Source organism: Staurois parvus, unplaced genomic scaffold (genome assembly GCF_062004578.1).
Source record: "Staurois parvus isolate SC_StPar_1 unplaced genomic scaffold, SC_StPar_1.0 ptg000796l, whole genome shotgun sequence".
NCBI lineage: Eukaryota > Metazoa > Chordata > Amphibia > Anura > Ranidae > Staurois > Staurois parvus.
In genome coordinates this window covers 1254279-1272500 of record NW_028318592.1, presented here as the reverse complement: position 1 = coordinate 1272500, position 18222 = coordinate 1254279, and the positions used below count along the sequence as shown (strand labels likewise).

The 18222-nt window shown below is 45.1% G+C and overlaps 1 protein-coding gene across 1 annotated transcript in view; it reads right to left on the bottom strand.

The window, feature by feature from the left end:
• The window catches only part of LOC149444253 (tumor necrosis factor receptor superfamily member 10B-like), a 64176-nt gene extending 46156 nt beyond the window's left edge, over positions 1–18020 (bottom strand). The window contains exon 1 of the mRNA XM_089654753.1: positions 17897–18020. Within this exon, the coding sequence (XP_089510879.1) occupies positions 17897–17938 (42 nt within the window). The 5' untranslated portion in view covers positions 17939–18020. The remainder of the gene's footprint in view (positions 1–17896) is intronic.
• Positions 18021–18222: the final 202 nt, after the last annotated feature.

Here is an 18222-nt window from a genome sequence, read left to right as displayed (position 1 = left end):
TCTTGAGGTGGGCTTCAGTCAGTGCTGGGACAAGTCGTCCAGTGCCCAGGGCAAAGAAGCCAAACTCCGACCCCCCCATTACGTGTTCATGATGTGCAAGCTTAGGGAATCCTACGCCTGGCAGTCTCTCGCTTGTCAAAATCAATGCCACTGTCAGCCTTGTAACAGAAGGAAGGCGCCCCCCCCCATTCCTATAGTAAACCATTGCACCCAGAGCAGCGGCCCCTCCTGCCCACCCCTTGTCCCGGCCCTGGCTTCATTCCAGGAGCATCCAAGATGGTGGAGCTTGCCCAAACTACAAGTGCATGGTGCCCTGTTTTGTTCCTGTTACAGGAGCATGGTGGGAGGCGTGTTTGGCCAGCATGACTATTGCTGGCCTTGTCTTTGGAGTGTGGGAGGAAACCCAGGCAGAACATACAGACTCCATGTAGATAGTGTCCAGGCTGGGATTAGGGTTGCCACCAGGGGCGGACTGACCATTTGGAAACTTGGGCACTGCCCGAGGGCCCGGGGTCAGTAGAGAGCCCCATGAGATGCCCCTGGTACCTTTTTTCATAGGCTTTTTGGTGTTGGGCAAGGACACAGGGGCCCCATGATCCCCTATTGCCCGGGGGCCCCATGAGTTGTCAGTCCACCCCTGGTTGCCACTTTATCCCTTTAAAAGCAAACACATTAATTACACAGGTTCTGTGGCTGATTTAATGCAGATAAGGCACTCAGTGAGTTTAATTACCACTTTAATCAGCCACAGAACCTGTGAAATTCATATGTGTTCGGGTTTGGTGGGATGAGGTGGCAACCCTTGTCCAGGCTGAGATTTGAACCAAGGACCCCAGTGCTGCAAGGTAAACTTTTTAATCAATAAGCCACTCAGGCTGCAAGTAAATCCAATACAGGAGCGAGGTCACAGGAATAGCCAAGGTCATCAACAGGCGGGCAGCGAGGTACCAATTCATGGGCAGCACAGTGGCTAAATGGTTAGCACTTCTGCCTGGCAGTACTCGGGTCGTTGGTTGGAATCCCAACCACAGCATCACCTGCCTGGAGTTTGCATGTTCTCCCTGTGCCTGCGTGGGATTCCTTCAGGTACTCCGTTTTCCTCCCACACTCCAAAGACATGCTTGTAGGTGAATTGGCTCCTGTCTAAATTGGCCCTAGTATGTGTATTTATGAATGTGAGTTAGGGACCTTAGATTGTACACCCCTTGAGGGTTAGGGACTGATGTGAATGTACAATATATATGTAAAGCGCTGCGTACATTGACAGCGCTATATAAGTACCTGAAATAAATAAAATAGTAATTTAATTTAGAAATGGAAAGTTACAAATGTTACAAGTCCGGAGGAGGTCGTTCACGCACTTTACAGAGCACGGAACTTCCTGGCACGTTAGACGAAGCGCGCTCCACCCAGATGCCAGACATGCCTTGTCCATGACTCACAGCCACCTGTGCGACTCCTGCCCCAATCTTCTATTTACTACAACTGGCCCTGAGCGAGCACACAACTCCACCTCTGTAACTATTTATACAATGTGTTTATTGGTTGTTACTTTGATTCACCCATTTATCAAATGGAAACAAGTATTTACGAGCTGTAGATTGTGTAGATATATCTTTTGTTCACTCCTGATATGAATTTCCCTGAAAGGGTTAATTTAACCGTCCACATAAATACCACCCTCTCTCACTCTTCAGTCTCTCCATCTTCCAAAATTCGGTTCATGTGCACATGCACCACCGTTCTCTGGTGGTGAGAGATCCAAGAGGAGGTGCAGGCTGTGCTCTCTCTCCCCTCCAGCTCCTCCCTCCTGCCACTACAGCTCTCCTGGATTGAGACTGCAGGATTGCCTCTGTGCAGTGTTTGTTCTCCCACCCCAGCAAATAATAGGGGTAGGGAAAGGTGAGGAAAGCTGCAATCACATCCCTGCAGCAGGCCGAATTTGTCCCCACCGTCCGCCTGTCAAAACTGCTTCCCCTAGGCTCCTCCTCTATTCCGACGTGTCAAGATGGGGAGGAGTCTTGCTAGGAGGGGGATTTGGGGGGTAGAAGATTTGTGCTAGGAGAGGGGGATTTGGGGGGTAGAGGATTTGTGCTAGGAGGGGGAATTTGGGGGGTAGAGGATTTGTGCTAGGAGGGGGGATTTGGGGGGTAGAGGATTTGTGCTAGGAGGGAGGATTTGGGGGGTAGAGGATTTGTGCTAGGAGGGGGGGATTTGGGGGGTAGAGGATTTGTGCTAGGAGGGGAGATTTGGGGGGTAGGGGATTTGTGCTAGGAGGGGGGATTTGGGGGGTAGGGGATTTGTGCTAGGAGGGGGGATTTGGGGGGGGTAGAGGATTTGTGCTAGGAGTGGGGGATTTGGGGGGGTTAGATTTGTGCTAGGAGGGGGATTTGGGGAGGTAGAAGATTTTTCCTAGGAGGGGGGATTTGGGGGGTAGAGGATTTGTGCTAGGAGGGGGAGATTTGGGGGGTAGAGGAATTGTGTTAGGAGGGGGGGATTTGGGGGGTAGAGGATTTGTGCTAGGAGAGGGGGATTTGGGGGGTAGAGGATTTGTGCTAGGAAGGGGAGATTTGGGGAGTAGAGGTATTGTGCTAAGAACTGTTTCAGTGTAGCAATATTCTTGGGATGTCTGGTGTGAATCGCTCTCTTAAGGTCATGCCACAGCATTTCAATCGGGTTGAGGTCAGGACTCTGACTGGGCCACTCCAGAAGGCGTATTCTGTGCTGGTGCAGCCATTGTTTTGTTGAATTACTTGTATGCTTTGGGTCATTGTCCTGTTGCATCACCCATCCTCTGCGGAGCTTCAGTTGGCGGACAGATGGTCGTACGTTTTCCTGCAAAATGTCTTGATAAACTCTGGAATTCATTTTCCCATCAATGACAACAATCCGTCCAGGCCCTGAGGCAGCAAAACAGCCCCAAACCATGATGCTCCCTCCGCCATGTTTCACAGTGGGGATGAGGTTTTGATGTTGGTGTGCTGTGCCTTTTTTTCTCCACACATAGTGTTGTGTGTTCTTCCCAAACAACTCAATCTTGGTTTCATCTGTCCACAGTATATTTTGTCAGTAGTGCTGTGGAACATCCAGGTGCTCTTTTGCAAACTTCAAACGTGCTGCAATCTTCTTTTTGGACAGCAATGGCTTCCTCCGTGGTGTCCTCCCATGTACTCCATTCTTGTTTAATGTTTTCCTTATTGTAGATGTGTCAACAAAAATGTTAGCATGTGCCAGAGATTTCTGTAGGTCTTTAGCTGACACTCTGGGATTCTTCTTTACCTCATGCAGCATTCTGCGCTGTGCTCTTGCAGTCATTTTTACAGGACGACCACGCCTAGGGAGAGTAGCAACAGTGCTAAACTTTCTCCATTTTATAGAGTCTGTCTTACCGTGGACACTTGAACATCAAGGCTTTTGGAGATACTTTTGTAACCCTTTCCAGCTTCATGCAAGTCAACAATTCTTGATCGTAGGTCTTCTGAGAGCTCTTTTCTGCGAGGCATGGTTCACATCAGACAGTGCTTCTTGAAACGAGTAAACCCAAAACAGGTGTGTGTTTTTTAAGGGCAGGACAGCTGTCAGCAACACATCCAATATCATCACACTGACTGGAGTCAAGGTTGGCTCACTCCTGGCTCCAATTAGCTCTGGGAGAAGTCATTAAGCTAGGGCCTCACATACTTTTTCCTCCCTGCACTGTGAATGTTTACATGTTATGTGCAATTAAACCATGGCAACATCTAATGTTTGTGTAGTATTATGTTCAGCAGACTGTGTTCTTCTATTGCTGTGACTTAGATGACGTTCAGAGCACATTTTATGCCTAATTCATGCAAAACTCCATGTAATCCCAAGGGGTTCACATACTTTTTCTTGCAACTGTAGTCTTACAGATACAACCGGCCCTTTGAGGGCAATCATAATGCTGATACGGCCTGCGATGAAATGGAGTTTGACACCCCTGATCTACAAAATCAGGATACCATTACCATTGATCACCAAATGAAATCCTAAAAAACAAAGTACAAAGCACCCGGATACACACACTTGTGATGATATCTAACACACATCCAAGTTGCAAAACTGGTTTCAGGCATTAAGATTTGTTTTCCCTTCATCATGAAGGGGTTAAATGCAGTGCATACGGGCCCTGAGGGGGGTGGGGCGCACTGTACTCTGACACAATCTGCACCCATGAAGGGGGATTGTGATTCCAACTTGCTTGAGGCGCTCCAACCGCGCCTGCCAATACCCGCTACCATGCAACAGATCCCGTTGCTGGCTGGGTGGTGCAGGTGGGGGGGGGGTGGAGGGGTGCTGATGTTCAGGGCTGCGGTTAGAAACCACGGGTCCCCATACAGCCAACTGGACAGGGCCCTCCGAAAAATTTTTTTTTTATATTATGCTTTAGTTATGAATAAACACAGTGAGTGATCGGTACTAATCACTCGTTGTGTTCATTCAGGAACAGAAGGGGCTGGTAAATGTGACATATTTACCAGATCCTTTCCCCCACTCTCCATCCTGAAGGATCTTATTGTGTGCTTGCAGCTGCCAGTGGGAAAGAGAGGAGGGGTGCTGGCAGCACTACGGGGGTGGGGGCGCACAGGGGGGCCTGGGCAGTAAGGGGAAACTTATGATGCACAGGGGTGGGGGGATGGGTGCGACAGGGGGACGGTTATTGGAACCAATCCCCTGTATAGCTCTCTCTGCAGCAGCTGAAAGCCAGCAGGAGGGAGAGGAGAGAAGCCAGCTTTCAGCTGCTGCAGAGAGAGCCATACAGGGGATTGGTTCCAGTGCCCCCCCCCCCCCCGTGCCGATCACCATTAGTTCTCACATCTGGGCCCCATACAGGAGGACTGGTGTTACCCCCTTATCCACGGCTCTGCTGATGTTCACCTAACCACCAGGAGCCAGCGAGGAAGGAAATTTCCCAGGAGGAATAGTATTGGGGGGCAGACTGACCTGGGGGGAGGGGGTTGTACTGAGGGACAGACAATGTCTGTCTCCTAGTTTGTATGGATGGCAGAATCTATTAGAGCCAGAGAAAACGATCCATCGATGACCAGATTATCATTAGGATTCCACATTGCAGGCACCTGCATTATATACAGTACAATATATTGTACATCCTTTCATCCTACTCCAAGTCCTGCAGAACAGCACTCCTGTCACCCCTCTCCCATTGCTGCAGAACATCTCTCCTGTCACCCCTCTCCCATTCCTGCAGAATATCACTCCTGTCACCCCTCTCCCATTCCTGCAGAACATAGCTCCTGTCACCCCTCTCCCATTCCTGCAGAACATTGCTCCTGTCATCCCTCTCCCATTCCTGCAGAACATCACTCCTGTCATCCCTCTCCCATTCCTGGAAGACATCATTCCTGTCATCCCTCTTCCATTCCTGCAGAACATCACTCCTGTCATCCCTCTCCCATTCCTGCAGAACATCGCTCCTGTCATCCCTCTCCCATTCCTACAAGACATCATTCCTGTCATCCCTCTCCCATTCCTGCAGAACATCACTCCTGTCACTCCTCTCCCAGCTCTGAAGAACATCGCTCCTGTCATGCTTCTCCCATTCCTGCAAGACATCATTCCTGTCATCCCTCTCCCATTTCTGCAGAACATCACTCCTGTCATCCCTCTCCCATTCCTACAGAACATCATTTCTGTCTCCGTGCTGTGAGCCCTGCAGAAAATCACTCCTGTCATCCCTCTCCAAGCTCTGCAGAACATCACTCCTGTCAATCTACTCCAAGTCATGCAGAACATCACTCCTGTCAACCGTCTCCCATTCCTGCAGAACATCACTCCTGTCACCCCTCTCCCATTCCTGCAGAACATCACTCCTGTCACCCCACTCCAAATCCTGCAGAATATCATTTCTGTCTCCCTGTTCCAAGCCCTGCAGAAAATCACTCCTGTCACTCAACTTCAAGTCCTGAAGAACATCACTCCTGTCACCCCTCTCCAAGCCCTGCAGAAAATCACTCCTGTCATCCTACTCCAAGTTCTGCAGGACATCACTCCTGTCACCTTGCTCCAAGTCCTGAAGAACATATCTCCTGTCACTCCTATCCTTGCAGAACATCACTTCTGTCACCCTACTCCAAGTCCCGCAGAACATCACTCCTGTCACCACTCTCCCAGCCCTGCAGGACATCACTCCTGGCACCACTCTTCCAGCCCTACAGGACATCACTCCTGTCACCCTGCTCCAAGTCCTGAAGAACATCTCTCATGTCACTCCTATCCTTGCAGAACATCACTCCTGTCACCCCTCTCCCAGCCCTGCAGGACATCACTTCTGTCACTCTACTTCAGGTCCTGCAGAACATCTCTCCTCTCACTCCTATCCTTGCAGAACTTCACTCCTGTCACCCTACTCCAAGTCCTGCAGAACATCTCTCCTGTCACTCCTCTTCTATCTCTGCAGAACATCACACCTGCCACCCCTCTCCCAGCCCTGCAGGGTGACAGGAGAAATGTTTTGATTCATGGCCAGGGTCTGCTAATCAGCTGTGTACAACCACAGCCCAGGGCTCTGTGTTGGTAAACAACACAGAGCTCTGTACAGAGGGAGTGATCTGTCAGTTTCTCATCCCTGCAAATCAGGGATAAGAAACAGAGATCTAGTAGTAAAAGCAGCACACATTACACATAATTAGGCACACAGTTAATCCCTTGATCGGTCTAAATGTTAACCCCTTCCCAGTCAGTGTCATTAGTATGGCTGTGTTGGGCCCCGTGGTTTCTAACAGCAGCTCTGGTAGTGTGAACTGGCCCTAAGTGTTTAAAACAGTGTCTAATGCAGTCAGTGTAAAGATCCTGGACACATCAAAGCCAGGACGATATGCCGCGTGTAATGCCTGTGTCAGTGCAGAGCAGCTGCTGATTTGACCCCCAAATCGCGGCACACACCTTTTTTCTTTTGGTCATTGCTGAAATCAAATAAATCAATTTGGACACTTATGCAGGCCATAGATGGGGAGAAAACCGGCCGAAAATTCGTCCAAAAAAATTATCGGTCGATTTTCGGATCGTTAGTGGCTGAATTGGTCGGGCGGTTTTCTTGATTTTGACACATTTTTTTAATCGTTCATGTTGGGGGAAAAAACGGCCGATTTTGCCCATCTGCCGATTTTCACGGCAATGATGGGCAAATCGGACGATCTTTTTCCCGATTAAAAAAATGCGCATGAGCCGTGACCAAAGAAAAAGAAGAACATCTGTATCTATTTGTATCCATACAAATAGATACAATGTTTGCAACCGCAATACTTAGAAATGTCAAATCTATTAGCGGTGCCCCTGCAGAGAGCTCAGCTATGATATTTGACATTTAAAAGTATAAGGGTTGCAACATTGTATCTATTTGTATCCAAATAGAAACATCTGTATCCGAAATGGATACAAATAGATACAATGTTGCAACTTTTTCTTATTATTATTCATATTCTATTTCTTCTTCTTTTAACCTCCCTAGCGGTATTCCCGAGTGTAGCTCGGGGTAAAATGTCAGTACCAATAGTGGTAACCCCGAGCTACACTCGGCTTACCATGCCGCGTTGCTCAGGCAGTCCCTGCAGCACTTACCTTGTCCTTCGCTCCTGCGATGTGTCCCCTGCAGCGTCCCCGGCCATCTCCTCCGGCCGATGCCGGCATCCGGCTTCCGTGTTCCGGTCCCTGTGACGTCGGGACGTACGGGCGCCAAATTTGAAATTTTAAAAAAATTTCATTTTTTAAAAAATGATTATTATATAGTAAAACATTGCTTTTTCAATGCATTTCACATATATTTTGTCCCTACTGCTTTGTCCGGCGCCCTGCCTACATTTTTACTGTTCTTTCTGCCTGGAAACTTAGAAAAGTCCATGGCATCCAAAAAGCGTCCCTTTACGTCAAAAGCGGTTTTAGACCGGCTAGAGAACAGCGATAGTAAATCAGAACCACTTGCAGAATTGAGTGATAATGATTCGTGGGGGAAATTCCTCATCAGACACTGAAAACGATTTTGCGACTTTGCTCAGCGATGTGCGAACTTGGCGCTCTATTTCACATTTCAGTGTTTTTGGTTTGATTATATTATTGAATTAAATTTATTATTATATTATTATTTTTTATGATTATTAATTAAATTATCATTTATGATTTCGTGTTTCAAGTTTTATCCTACCCGGGATGTTTACTAGACTCTTGTTCAGACAGATTTCAGTGAGTTATTCCTAAAAATTACAGCCTACAATAAAAAACTACATATTTCCATGCAAAAAAATGTACCGCTTTCAGCACCAAAAATCGGAAACCGCCGAGGAGGTTAAACGTCAAATATAGTGGAGCTCTCTGCAGGGACACCGCTTTTTTATTAATTGCCAGCCGTAGACGGGACGAAAATCAGCCGACTTTTTTTTACCAATTGTAATGTCAGCTGATTGAACGACCGATTTTTCGTTTTTCTAAAAAAAAAACGTCCGGTTTTCTCCCCGTCTATGGCCTGCATAAGAAAGGTTTGTTTGGCTCTATTTTCGGCTCCGTTCTTCCTGGATTACTCAATTTGGGTGACCTCTGCCCTTTAGGAGGGGCCCCGGTTTTGTAGGGAGCAGCTGAACCTAAGCCATCAGCTTCTATTTGTATTGGCTGGAGATCCGGCACCCAGACCTCTCCACCGGAATACTGGCATTTTCAGTGACTTTGAAGAGCCGTGATGCAGCCAAGGACCTTCCTGTGGCCTGACCATCCTATTCCAAAATCTTATCAGTAGCTGAGCATGACACCTTGGCTGAACGCCATGCGGCCATAAACAATACCCGGAAAATGGAAAGAAAGTCTGTGGAATTACTTGGTCGCCATCAAATGTAACTGAACTCAAGCAGTTCTGCAAAGAAGAGCAGGCAAATATTGCATAGTCTAACTGTGCAGAGTTCGTGGAGACATCCCAACAGACTAAAGGCTGAAAGCAAAAGGGGGTTCAACAAAACACTGACACAAGGAGGGGATCCTTTTTCTTGGTGATTCTGTTTTTGAATTTTGAAAACAAAAAAATTCTGATATTTTGTTGTTCTATCTTTCACTCTATTTACTAATTAAGAGACTTCTGAAGGTAATTGGTTCCACTAGATTTTAGTTAAGGGTATCAGAGTATTGATAGGGGGGCTGAATACAAATGCCGCCACACTTTTCACAGATTTATTTGTGAAAATTGTTGAAAACCATTTCCCATTTTCCTTCCACTTCACAATTATGTGCCACTTTGTGTTGGTCTATCACATCAAGTCCCAATAAAGTACATTTACGTTTCTGGTTGTAACATGACAACATGGGGAACATTTCAAGGAAATATTGTCCCCCAGGGGTGGACTGATCATTTGGAAACTCGGGCCCTGCCCAAGGGCCTGGGGTCAGTAGGGGGCCCCATGAGATGCCCCTGGTACCTGTTTCATAGGCTTTTTTGAGTTTGGGCAAGGACACAGGGGCCCTATGATACCCTATTGCCCGGGGGCCCTGTGAGTTGTCAGTCCGCCCCTGTTGTCCCCCCTGCATTTCTGTCAGATAAAGTACCACTTTCACCCAGAAAATTGTTGCTATTACAAATGTTTTGACATTCTCATGTTTATTTCTTTTGTTTGTATTGATATGACACAAAAAGGTGGAGAAACATAAAGCCAAATCTAACAAATTCCACCCAAAACCCCAAAAATGAACTGGACAAAATGATTGGAACCTTCTCACAATTATAAAAAATAATTGCATTCCAAGTTTGTGATCCTCCTGTAATTTGTAATTAAACTCACTTGTATCAATTAATGATGCCGACAATATAGAAATCACATTGGCAACCAGTTAAAATGGTGAAAAATTTACTCCACCTTTGTGTTGTGTGTCTCTGTGTGCCGCATGGAGAAGAGAATGAGCAGCAAAAGATTGTCTGAGGATTTTAGAACAAAAATTGTGGCTAATCATGGACAATCTCAAGGTTACAAGTTCATCTCCAAAGATCTTAATGTTCCTGTGTCCACTGTGCACAACATTGTCAAGCAGTTTACAGCCCATGGCACTGTAGCTAATCTCCCTGGACGTGGACGAAAGAGAAAAATTGATCACAGAATGAACCGAAGGATTGTTGGAATGGTGACTACAGAACCTCGATCAACTTCCAGACAAATTCAAGCTGACCTTCAGGCACTGGGTACAACTGTGTCAGCTCGCACTATACGTCGCCATCTGAATGAAAAGGAACGCTATGGTAGGAAACCCAGGAGGACCCCACTGCTGACACAGAAATATGGTAGGAGACCCAGGAGGACCTCACTGCTGACACAGAAATATGGTAGGAGACCCAGGAGGACGCCACTGCTGACACAGAAATATGTTAGGAGACCCAGGAGGACCCCACTGCTGACACAGAAATATGGTAGAAGACCCAGGAGGACCCCACTGATGACACAGAAATATGGTAGAAGACACAGGAGGACCCCACCGCTGACACAGAGATATGGTAGAAGACCCAGGAGGACCCCTCCGCTGACACAGAAATATGGTAGAAGACACAGGAGGACCCCACCGCTGACACAGAGATATGGTAGAAGACCCAGGAGGACCCCTCCGCTGACACAGAAATATGGTAGGAGACCCAGGAGGACCCCACCGCTGACACAGAAATATGGTAGGAGACCCAGGAGGACCCCACCGCTGACACAGAAATATGGTAGGAGACCCAGGAGGACCCCACCGCTGACACAGAAATATGGTAGGAGACCCAGGAGGACCCCACCGCTGACACAGAGATATGGTAGGAGACCCAGGAGGACCCCACCGCTGACACAGAGATATGGTAGGAGACCCAGGAGGACCCCACCGCTGACACAGAAAAAGAAAAAAGCCAGACTGGAGTTTGCCAAAAAGTACCTGAGGAATTCAAAATCCTCTTGGAAGAATGTGCTTTGGACAGACGAAACAAAATGGCAGCTTTTTGGTAAAGCCCATCATTCTACTGGTTTCAGATAAAGATATGAGGTCTTTACAGAAAAGAATCCAGTCCCTACAGTCACACATGGTGGGGGGTCGGCGCTGCACTAATTCAACTGATAATTGCGCGGTCATGCAATGCTGCACCCAAATGAAATTTACGTCCTTTTTTTCACACAAATAGAGCTTTCTTTCGGTGGTATTTGATCACCTGTGTGCTTTTTATTTTTCACGCTATAAACAAAAAAAGACCAAAAATTTTGAAGAAAAAATATATTTTTTACTTTCAGCTATAAAAAATATATAGTAAACTCAAAGTTGGTTATAAATTTAGGCCAAAATGTATTCTGCTCCATGTTTTTGGTAAAAAAAATCCCAACAAGTGTATATTGATTACTTTGTGTGAAAGTTATAGCGTCTACAAACTATGGTATAAATACTGCAATTTACGCCATTTTTTTGCTATACAGCACTGCGCTAGTTTAACGGACAATTGCGCGGTCATGCAATACGGTACATAAATAAAATTGATGTCCTTTTTTCACACAAATAGAGATTTCTTTCAGTGGTATTTGATCGCCTGTGCGGTTTTTATTTTTTGCGCTAGAAAAAAGTCTGACAATTTTGAGAAAAAAAAACAATATTTTGGACTTTTTGCTATAAAACATGTCTAGTAAAAAAAAAATTTAAAAATCAAATTTCGTCATCAATTTCGGCCAAAATGCATTCTGCGACATGTCTTTGCTAAAAAAAAAAACCAATACGTGTAAATTAATTGGTTTACGTGAAAGGTATAGTGTTTACAAATGGCGGGAAAGATACTGGGATTTTAAAATTTTTTTATACTAATAATGGCGGCGATCAGTGACTTATGGTGGCGATCAGTGACTTATGGCGGTGATCAGCGACTTATGGCAGGACTGTGGGACTGCGGCAGACATTCTGACACTGGGGGGGAACTGACTTCGGGTCACTGATATCCCCAGTGACACCAATACAGTGATCAGTGCAAAAAAAAAAACACTGACACTGTACTAATGGCACTGGGGAGGAAGAGGTTAACTTTTTTTATTCACTGAAAGGGTTAACTGTGTGAGGGGAGTGTTTTACTAGGGGGCGGGGTGTGTACTGCATGGAAACCGGAAACATGCTGACCCAGAGAGATAAACTCTTCCCTCCGGGTCAGCATGTCAGGAGCTGACAGGGAACTGACAGAAAGCAGAGCTACTGCAGCTGTGCTCTCTGTCAGTGATTGCCGCTAATCCCCGGGACACGGCCGGCGACTGACACCCGTGGCTACGATCGGCGGCGCAGGTAGGGCGGCGGCGTGCCTCGCACGCACCCCCTATCTGTTTTTCAAAAGCACGTTTTAAAACGTGGTTTTGTGCAGCCGTGCCGACCTGCCACTGTATTTCTACAGTGGCTGGTCGGCATGTGGTTAAAATGAGGGTGCCAATAATTTTGGCCAGTCCATTTTGGGGGTTGTGGGTGGAATGTGTCAGATTTAGCTTTTTGTTTCTCCACTTTGTGTCATAACAATACAAACAAAAGAAATAAACATGAGAATTCCAAAACATTTGTAATTGCACCAATTTTCTGGGCAAAGAGTTGCATTATCTAACAGAAATGCAGGCCCCCCCCAATATTTTTGGCCATGACTCTCTCTCTATCTTTCCTTCTATCCATCCATCCATCTATCTATCTATCTATCTATCTATCTATCTATCTATCTATCTATCTATCTATCTATTATCTATCTATCTATCTATCTATCTATCTTCTATCTATCTATCGAAAATATAGGGAAAATCCCCATAATATACATACAAAAATAGATTGAGCCATAAACCGGATCTAGGACCATTGCTACACATAGCTGATTGTGCAATACTGCATTCAGATAATTAGTGCAATAAACCCCTAAGGCAGTGAATTCTCGGAAATGTTTCCCTGTGATAGTGTAATACATAGGTGTCACATGTAGGTGTGCGTTTATAATAGAATGTAATAAACAGAAAGTGAACGGCTGTGTTAGGAAGGGGGAGCAGTTATGTTTGGGGCCCCCAGACCTTATGGATCCGGGACAACTTTAACCCAGTTCTAACTTTGCCATAGAAAAGCATTGCTGTATGAAGCTGTGGTTCTCAGTCCTTAATCCTCATTCTGATCTAATGGCTTCAATCGTTTCAATAGAAACAAGCATGCAGTCAGTGATGACTCCCTATCTGCATGCTCAATCCTGGTCTATAACTCCGAAAGTCAGTCATCACAGCCAGATAACCAGCATTTTCAGGTCAGCAGTGGCAGCCTGGGAAGTTCTGTCAGGCAGTACAATGGAAGGTCACATAAAATGCCCATAAATGCACAATCCTGGTTCTGATGGTCACTTACCACCCCTGCATTTCCCAGCATGCTCCACACTGCCAGATGAGCCAGGTACATTGTAATCCTGCTGCTTGTGGCCGTCTGCAGTCTGAGGACTGAATGGAATATTTTGAACTGAACAGCAGCCAAGCCGTCAGGAAATCATCGTGTCAACGTCATATGATCAGATTTTTAAAAGGCTGCCGACATGGCATGCTTTCCGGACCTCTGCCCAGCTAAGACAACATTCTCTTCCAACAAGTCGTGCTGTTGGGTCTCCTACCTGGTAGCAGTAAAAACACGTTTGTGGCCCTTGGAGTTTAGCACCACTAATACATCATTACATAGGGCTGGAAAAGTGGGTGCAACTTATTAAAGTGCATCTAACCCCAAAAAAACATGTAATATATTGCAGTTTACCAAATCATAGATGTGATGGCTGCATTAGTTTTCTTTTTTTTTTGCTTTCTTACTTTATTTTTATTTGGTAATCTAGCCAGTAGGTCTGTTGTTTTTCAACTTCCAGTTGTGACGTCCACTCAGATTGATGGAAGTCCCACCTGGTTGTCATTTTACTATAGACTGGGTGGGAAAGTGTTAACAATACATTGGCTCCCAAATGCAGAACAGGAGGTCAGTGTGTTCACCCGCGATGCACATGGGAAGCACCTTTCCCACAGAGCCTTTATAAAACATTGTTTACATGGGAACTAGAGAGATAGAAAGTAACATTGTATTTACTGCTTCATTAATCTGGACGAACTTTGAACTGTATATGATGTTATTTCGCTGCCAGAGACGTTTTTGCATTTGTGTTTGGAAAAAAAAAAAAAAAATCGGTAGTACGGGTATGCGGCACGCATGCGCCGGCTTTAAAAAAAAGTGAATATCTCATAACAGATGCATGTTTAGGAAATATTCATTTAACCACTTCCCTGCTGCCCTATAGTAGAACTACTCCTACAGGGTGGCAGGGCTGCGCAAAATCACGTGTATACAGTATATGTGATCTTGCATTTTCAGGTAGGGGGCGCACGCATGCGCTGCCCTACCTGCGCCGCCATTGGTGGCTTCAGCTTTCAATCACTGGTTTCTGGCCGGAGATTCCTCGCCGGCACCTGGTGATCGCCGAGGAACACTGACGGGGGGAGAGGTCTGTATGTAAACAATACAGGTCTCTCTCCTGTCAGCAGCAGCACACTGGTTTGTATTGCTCCGCAGTCCCGCTAAAAGTCGCTGATTGCCGCCATTACTAGTAGGAAAAAAAAAGTAAAAATCCCAGTATCTATACCGCCATTTGTAAACACAGTGACTTTCACGTAAACCAATTAATTTACACGTATTGAGATTTTTTTTTCACAAAGACATGGAGCAAAATACATTTTTGCCTAAATTTATGAAGAAAGTTGACTGTTTACATTTTTTTATTATTATAGCAAAAAGTAAAAAATATTGTTTTTTTTTTAAATTATCAGTAAGGCACAAACAAATAAAAAACACAGAGGTGACCAAATACCACCGAAAGAAAGCTCCATTTGTGGGAAAAACAGGACGTAAATTTCATTTGGGTGCAGCGTTGCATGACTGCGCAATTGGCAATTAATGTAACGAAGCGCCGTATCGCAAAAAATGGCCTGGTCAGGAAAGGGGGGAAATCCTCTGGAGGGCGAGGGGTTAATATAAATTTACCTGTAGGTAAAAGTGTATATATATATATATATATATATATCAGGGGCGGACTGACCATTTGGAAACTTGGGCACTGCCCGAGGGCCCAGGGTCAGTAGAGGGCCCCATGAGATGCCCCTGGTACCTTTTTCATAGGCTTTTTTGAGTTTGGGTGAGGACACAGGGGCCCCATGATCCCCTATTGACCGGGGGCCCCATGAGTTGTCAGTCTGCCCCTGATATATATATATATATAAACATATAAAAAGTTTACTACCTCTTTAAGGTCTTAAGATTACATAAACCCCCAAACATTATATATTTTCTGGCAACAGATACCCTAGAGCAGGCGTGTCAAACTGGCGGCCCTCCAGCTGTTGCGAAACTACAAGTCCCATCATGCCTCTGCCTTTGGGAGGCATGCTTGTAACTGGCAATCTTGCAAAGCCTCATGGGACTTGTAGTTTGGCAACAGCTGGAGGGCCGCTAGTTTGACACCCGTGCCCAGGCCTAGAGAATAAAATAGTGGTAGCTCCAATTTTTCATGTCACATGATATTAGCGCAACGGTTAAGGAAATGCAAAATTTCAGTAAAAAATACACTAAAGTTAATTTTAGCCAATTTATTTTAGCCAATTTTTGGTAAAGAATAAAAGGTGAGCCTGTGCCGAGTAAATAGATACCCAACACGTCAAATCCTAAAATCGCATGAGCCTGTGAAACCGCGACAAACTTCAGCACCTTATATTTTCCATAGGCGATGCTTTAAAAGCCCCTACAAGTCATCACTTAAGAGCAGGGGTGGACTGACAAATCATGGGGCCCCCTGGCAATAGGGGATCATGGGGCCCCTGTGTCCTTGCCCAAACTCAAAAAAGCCTATGAAAAAGGTACCAGGGGCAACTCATGGGGGCCCCCTACTGACCCCGGGCCCTCGGGCAGTGCCCGAGTTTCCAAACGGTCAGTCCACCCCTGCTTAAGAGTTAACCATGAATAATAGACCTAGAATTACTGCTCTCAAATTGTACAAACAAAGTCAAATTAAAAAATAAAATGTATACTTTTTTCCACAAAAAATATATATTTTGGTTAAAAATGACGTATTTCATTCTATAATTTGTCCTGTTGAAAATGACGCTGAAATTATGAAACTGATACAAAGCGTTGCAATGTTATTTGCAAATTAAATAAAGGATTTTTTTTTTTTTACCAATTCTATTTTATTCGCGCTTTTTTTTAATTAACTTTGTGCTTTTTAATACACTACAAAAAAAAAAAAGAATCCTTTTAAAAAACCAAATGGAAAAAAAAAATCATCAATAAAAAAAAAAATAGTTAAAGTGGTATCTTTCCAAACATTAGATGTAGCTGCATTTGTTTTCTTGTTAGGCTTTTCCCCTTCTGTTTTCACCTGGTGATCTGGCCAGTAACACATCTCCTGTATTAGGCTAGGCTCACACTTATGCAGTTTGCATTTGATCCATTTCTGCATTGCATTCTGTGGTGCGTTTTTGCATTTTTGCACATCCATTTTTGATGCGTTTTTTTTTTTTTTTTTTGTTGCTAGGCAGATTTAAAATGCATTGCGGGCCGGGGTAGAGATAAGAAGTCATTTTTTGATGTGTTTTTGATGCATTTTGCGGGGGTTCATTTTTGTATTCTAGTTGCTAGGCAGATTTTAAATGCAAAAATGCAGCAAAAACGCACTACATGCTTTTCTGCAGCATTTCCATTGAAGTCTATAAAACCAAAAATGCAACTTTTTGCATTTAAAAAAGTCCCTGACCCTTTCCAAAAAACGCACCAGGTGAAAAGGCGCAGATGTAAACCTGTCCCATAGGAAATCATGTTAAATGGACCGTACTGCGTTTCCGCAAAACGCTTAGCTGTGAACCTAGGGTTACAGTGCCCCCATTCTGGATGAAGGAGCACAGGGGGCACCTTGGACACCAGTAGCGTCAGTCTGGGGGGATAGGAGTCTTAGATGCACTAGCAGGCTTGTTAGGTTTCTGCAAAACACTTAGCTGTGAACCTAGGGTTACAGTGCCCCCCACTCTGGATGAAGGAGCACAGGGGGCACCGTGGACACCAGCAGTGTCAGTCTGGGGGGGATGGGAGTCTTAGATGCACTAGCAGATTTAGATATACTAATCGATTGAAGCCAAACTCCAATTAATACTTTGGGGTTGATTTACTAAAGGCAAATAGACTGTGCACTCTGCAAGTGCAGCTGCTCCAAGCTTAGTAAATGAAGTGAAGTTTCCCTTTGCAAAGAATACCCAATCACATGCAAGGAAAATAAAAAAAAAAGCACTTTTGCTTGCACATGATTGGATGATGGAAGTCAGCAGAGCTTCTGCTCATTTACTAAGCTCTGGAGCAACTGCCCTTGCAGAGTGCACCATCTATTTTCCTTTAGTAAATCACCCCCTTTAATGGCAGTTACAGCAAACAGCTTTTTCTTCAGAGATAAAGGTTTTGCACAAATAAATACAATTAAATAAATCTAAAACAGTTTTTTTCCTTTTGGGGATAAAAGTTTTATGTCAATAAATAACAGCTGATCATTGCAAGCACCCCTGTCAGTGTTAAATGGTTTGTCTCCTCCCTGTAACTGTTCGATCTGCAGGACAGCGTGTTCTGTTGAAAAACAACAGACGTACTAGCTGGATTGCCAGATGAAGATAAAAGAATGAAAGCCTAAAACAGAAAACTACTGCAGCCGTCACATCTAAGAATGGGTAAGCTGCAATACAATAGATGTTTGTTTTTTGATTTAATAAAGTAGAGCTGAAGGCAAAACTCCTTTTTTTTTTTTTTTTTTTTGCTTTTGAATGATATGGTTTTCTGCGACTCAGGAGTCTGATAGATTTGGGTACACGAGGGGGTCACTTACCACTGCAGACAATCCTATGACGCTCAGTGCCAAGAGAACCATTCTCAGATTCCTTCATTCACCAACATCCCGTGGAAATGTCGGCCCGGCTCCTCCAAGGGTGAAAAACAGAATTCGGGGAAAATCCGTCAAGAAGATCAGACCGCCCCGGAAGGCAGCAATTGCCAGGAAAAGTCCATCGGTCTTGGACTCGTTCAGTCCTTTACTGCCACCTGCCAGTAGACAAGGAATCTGTCACTATGTCTGTACTAAGTATCCCAACACGGGATTCATGGTGACCGGGGCCCCAAGATGACTGCTGTTCATGGGGCCCCTGACAGTTTCAG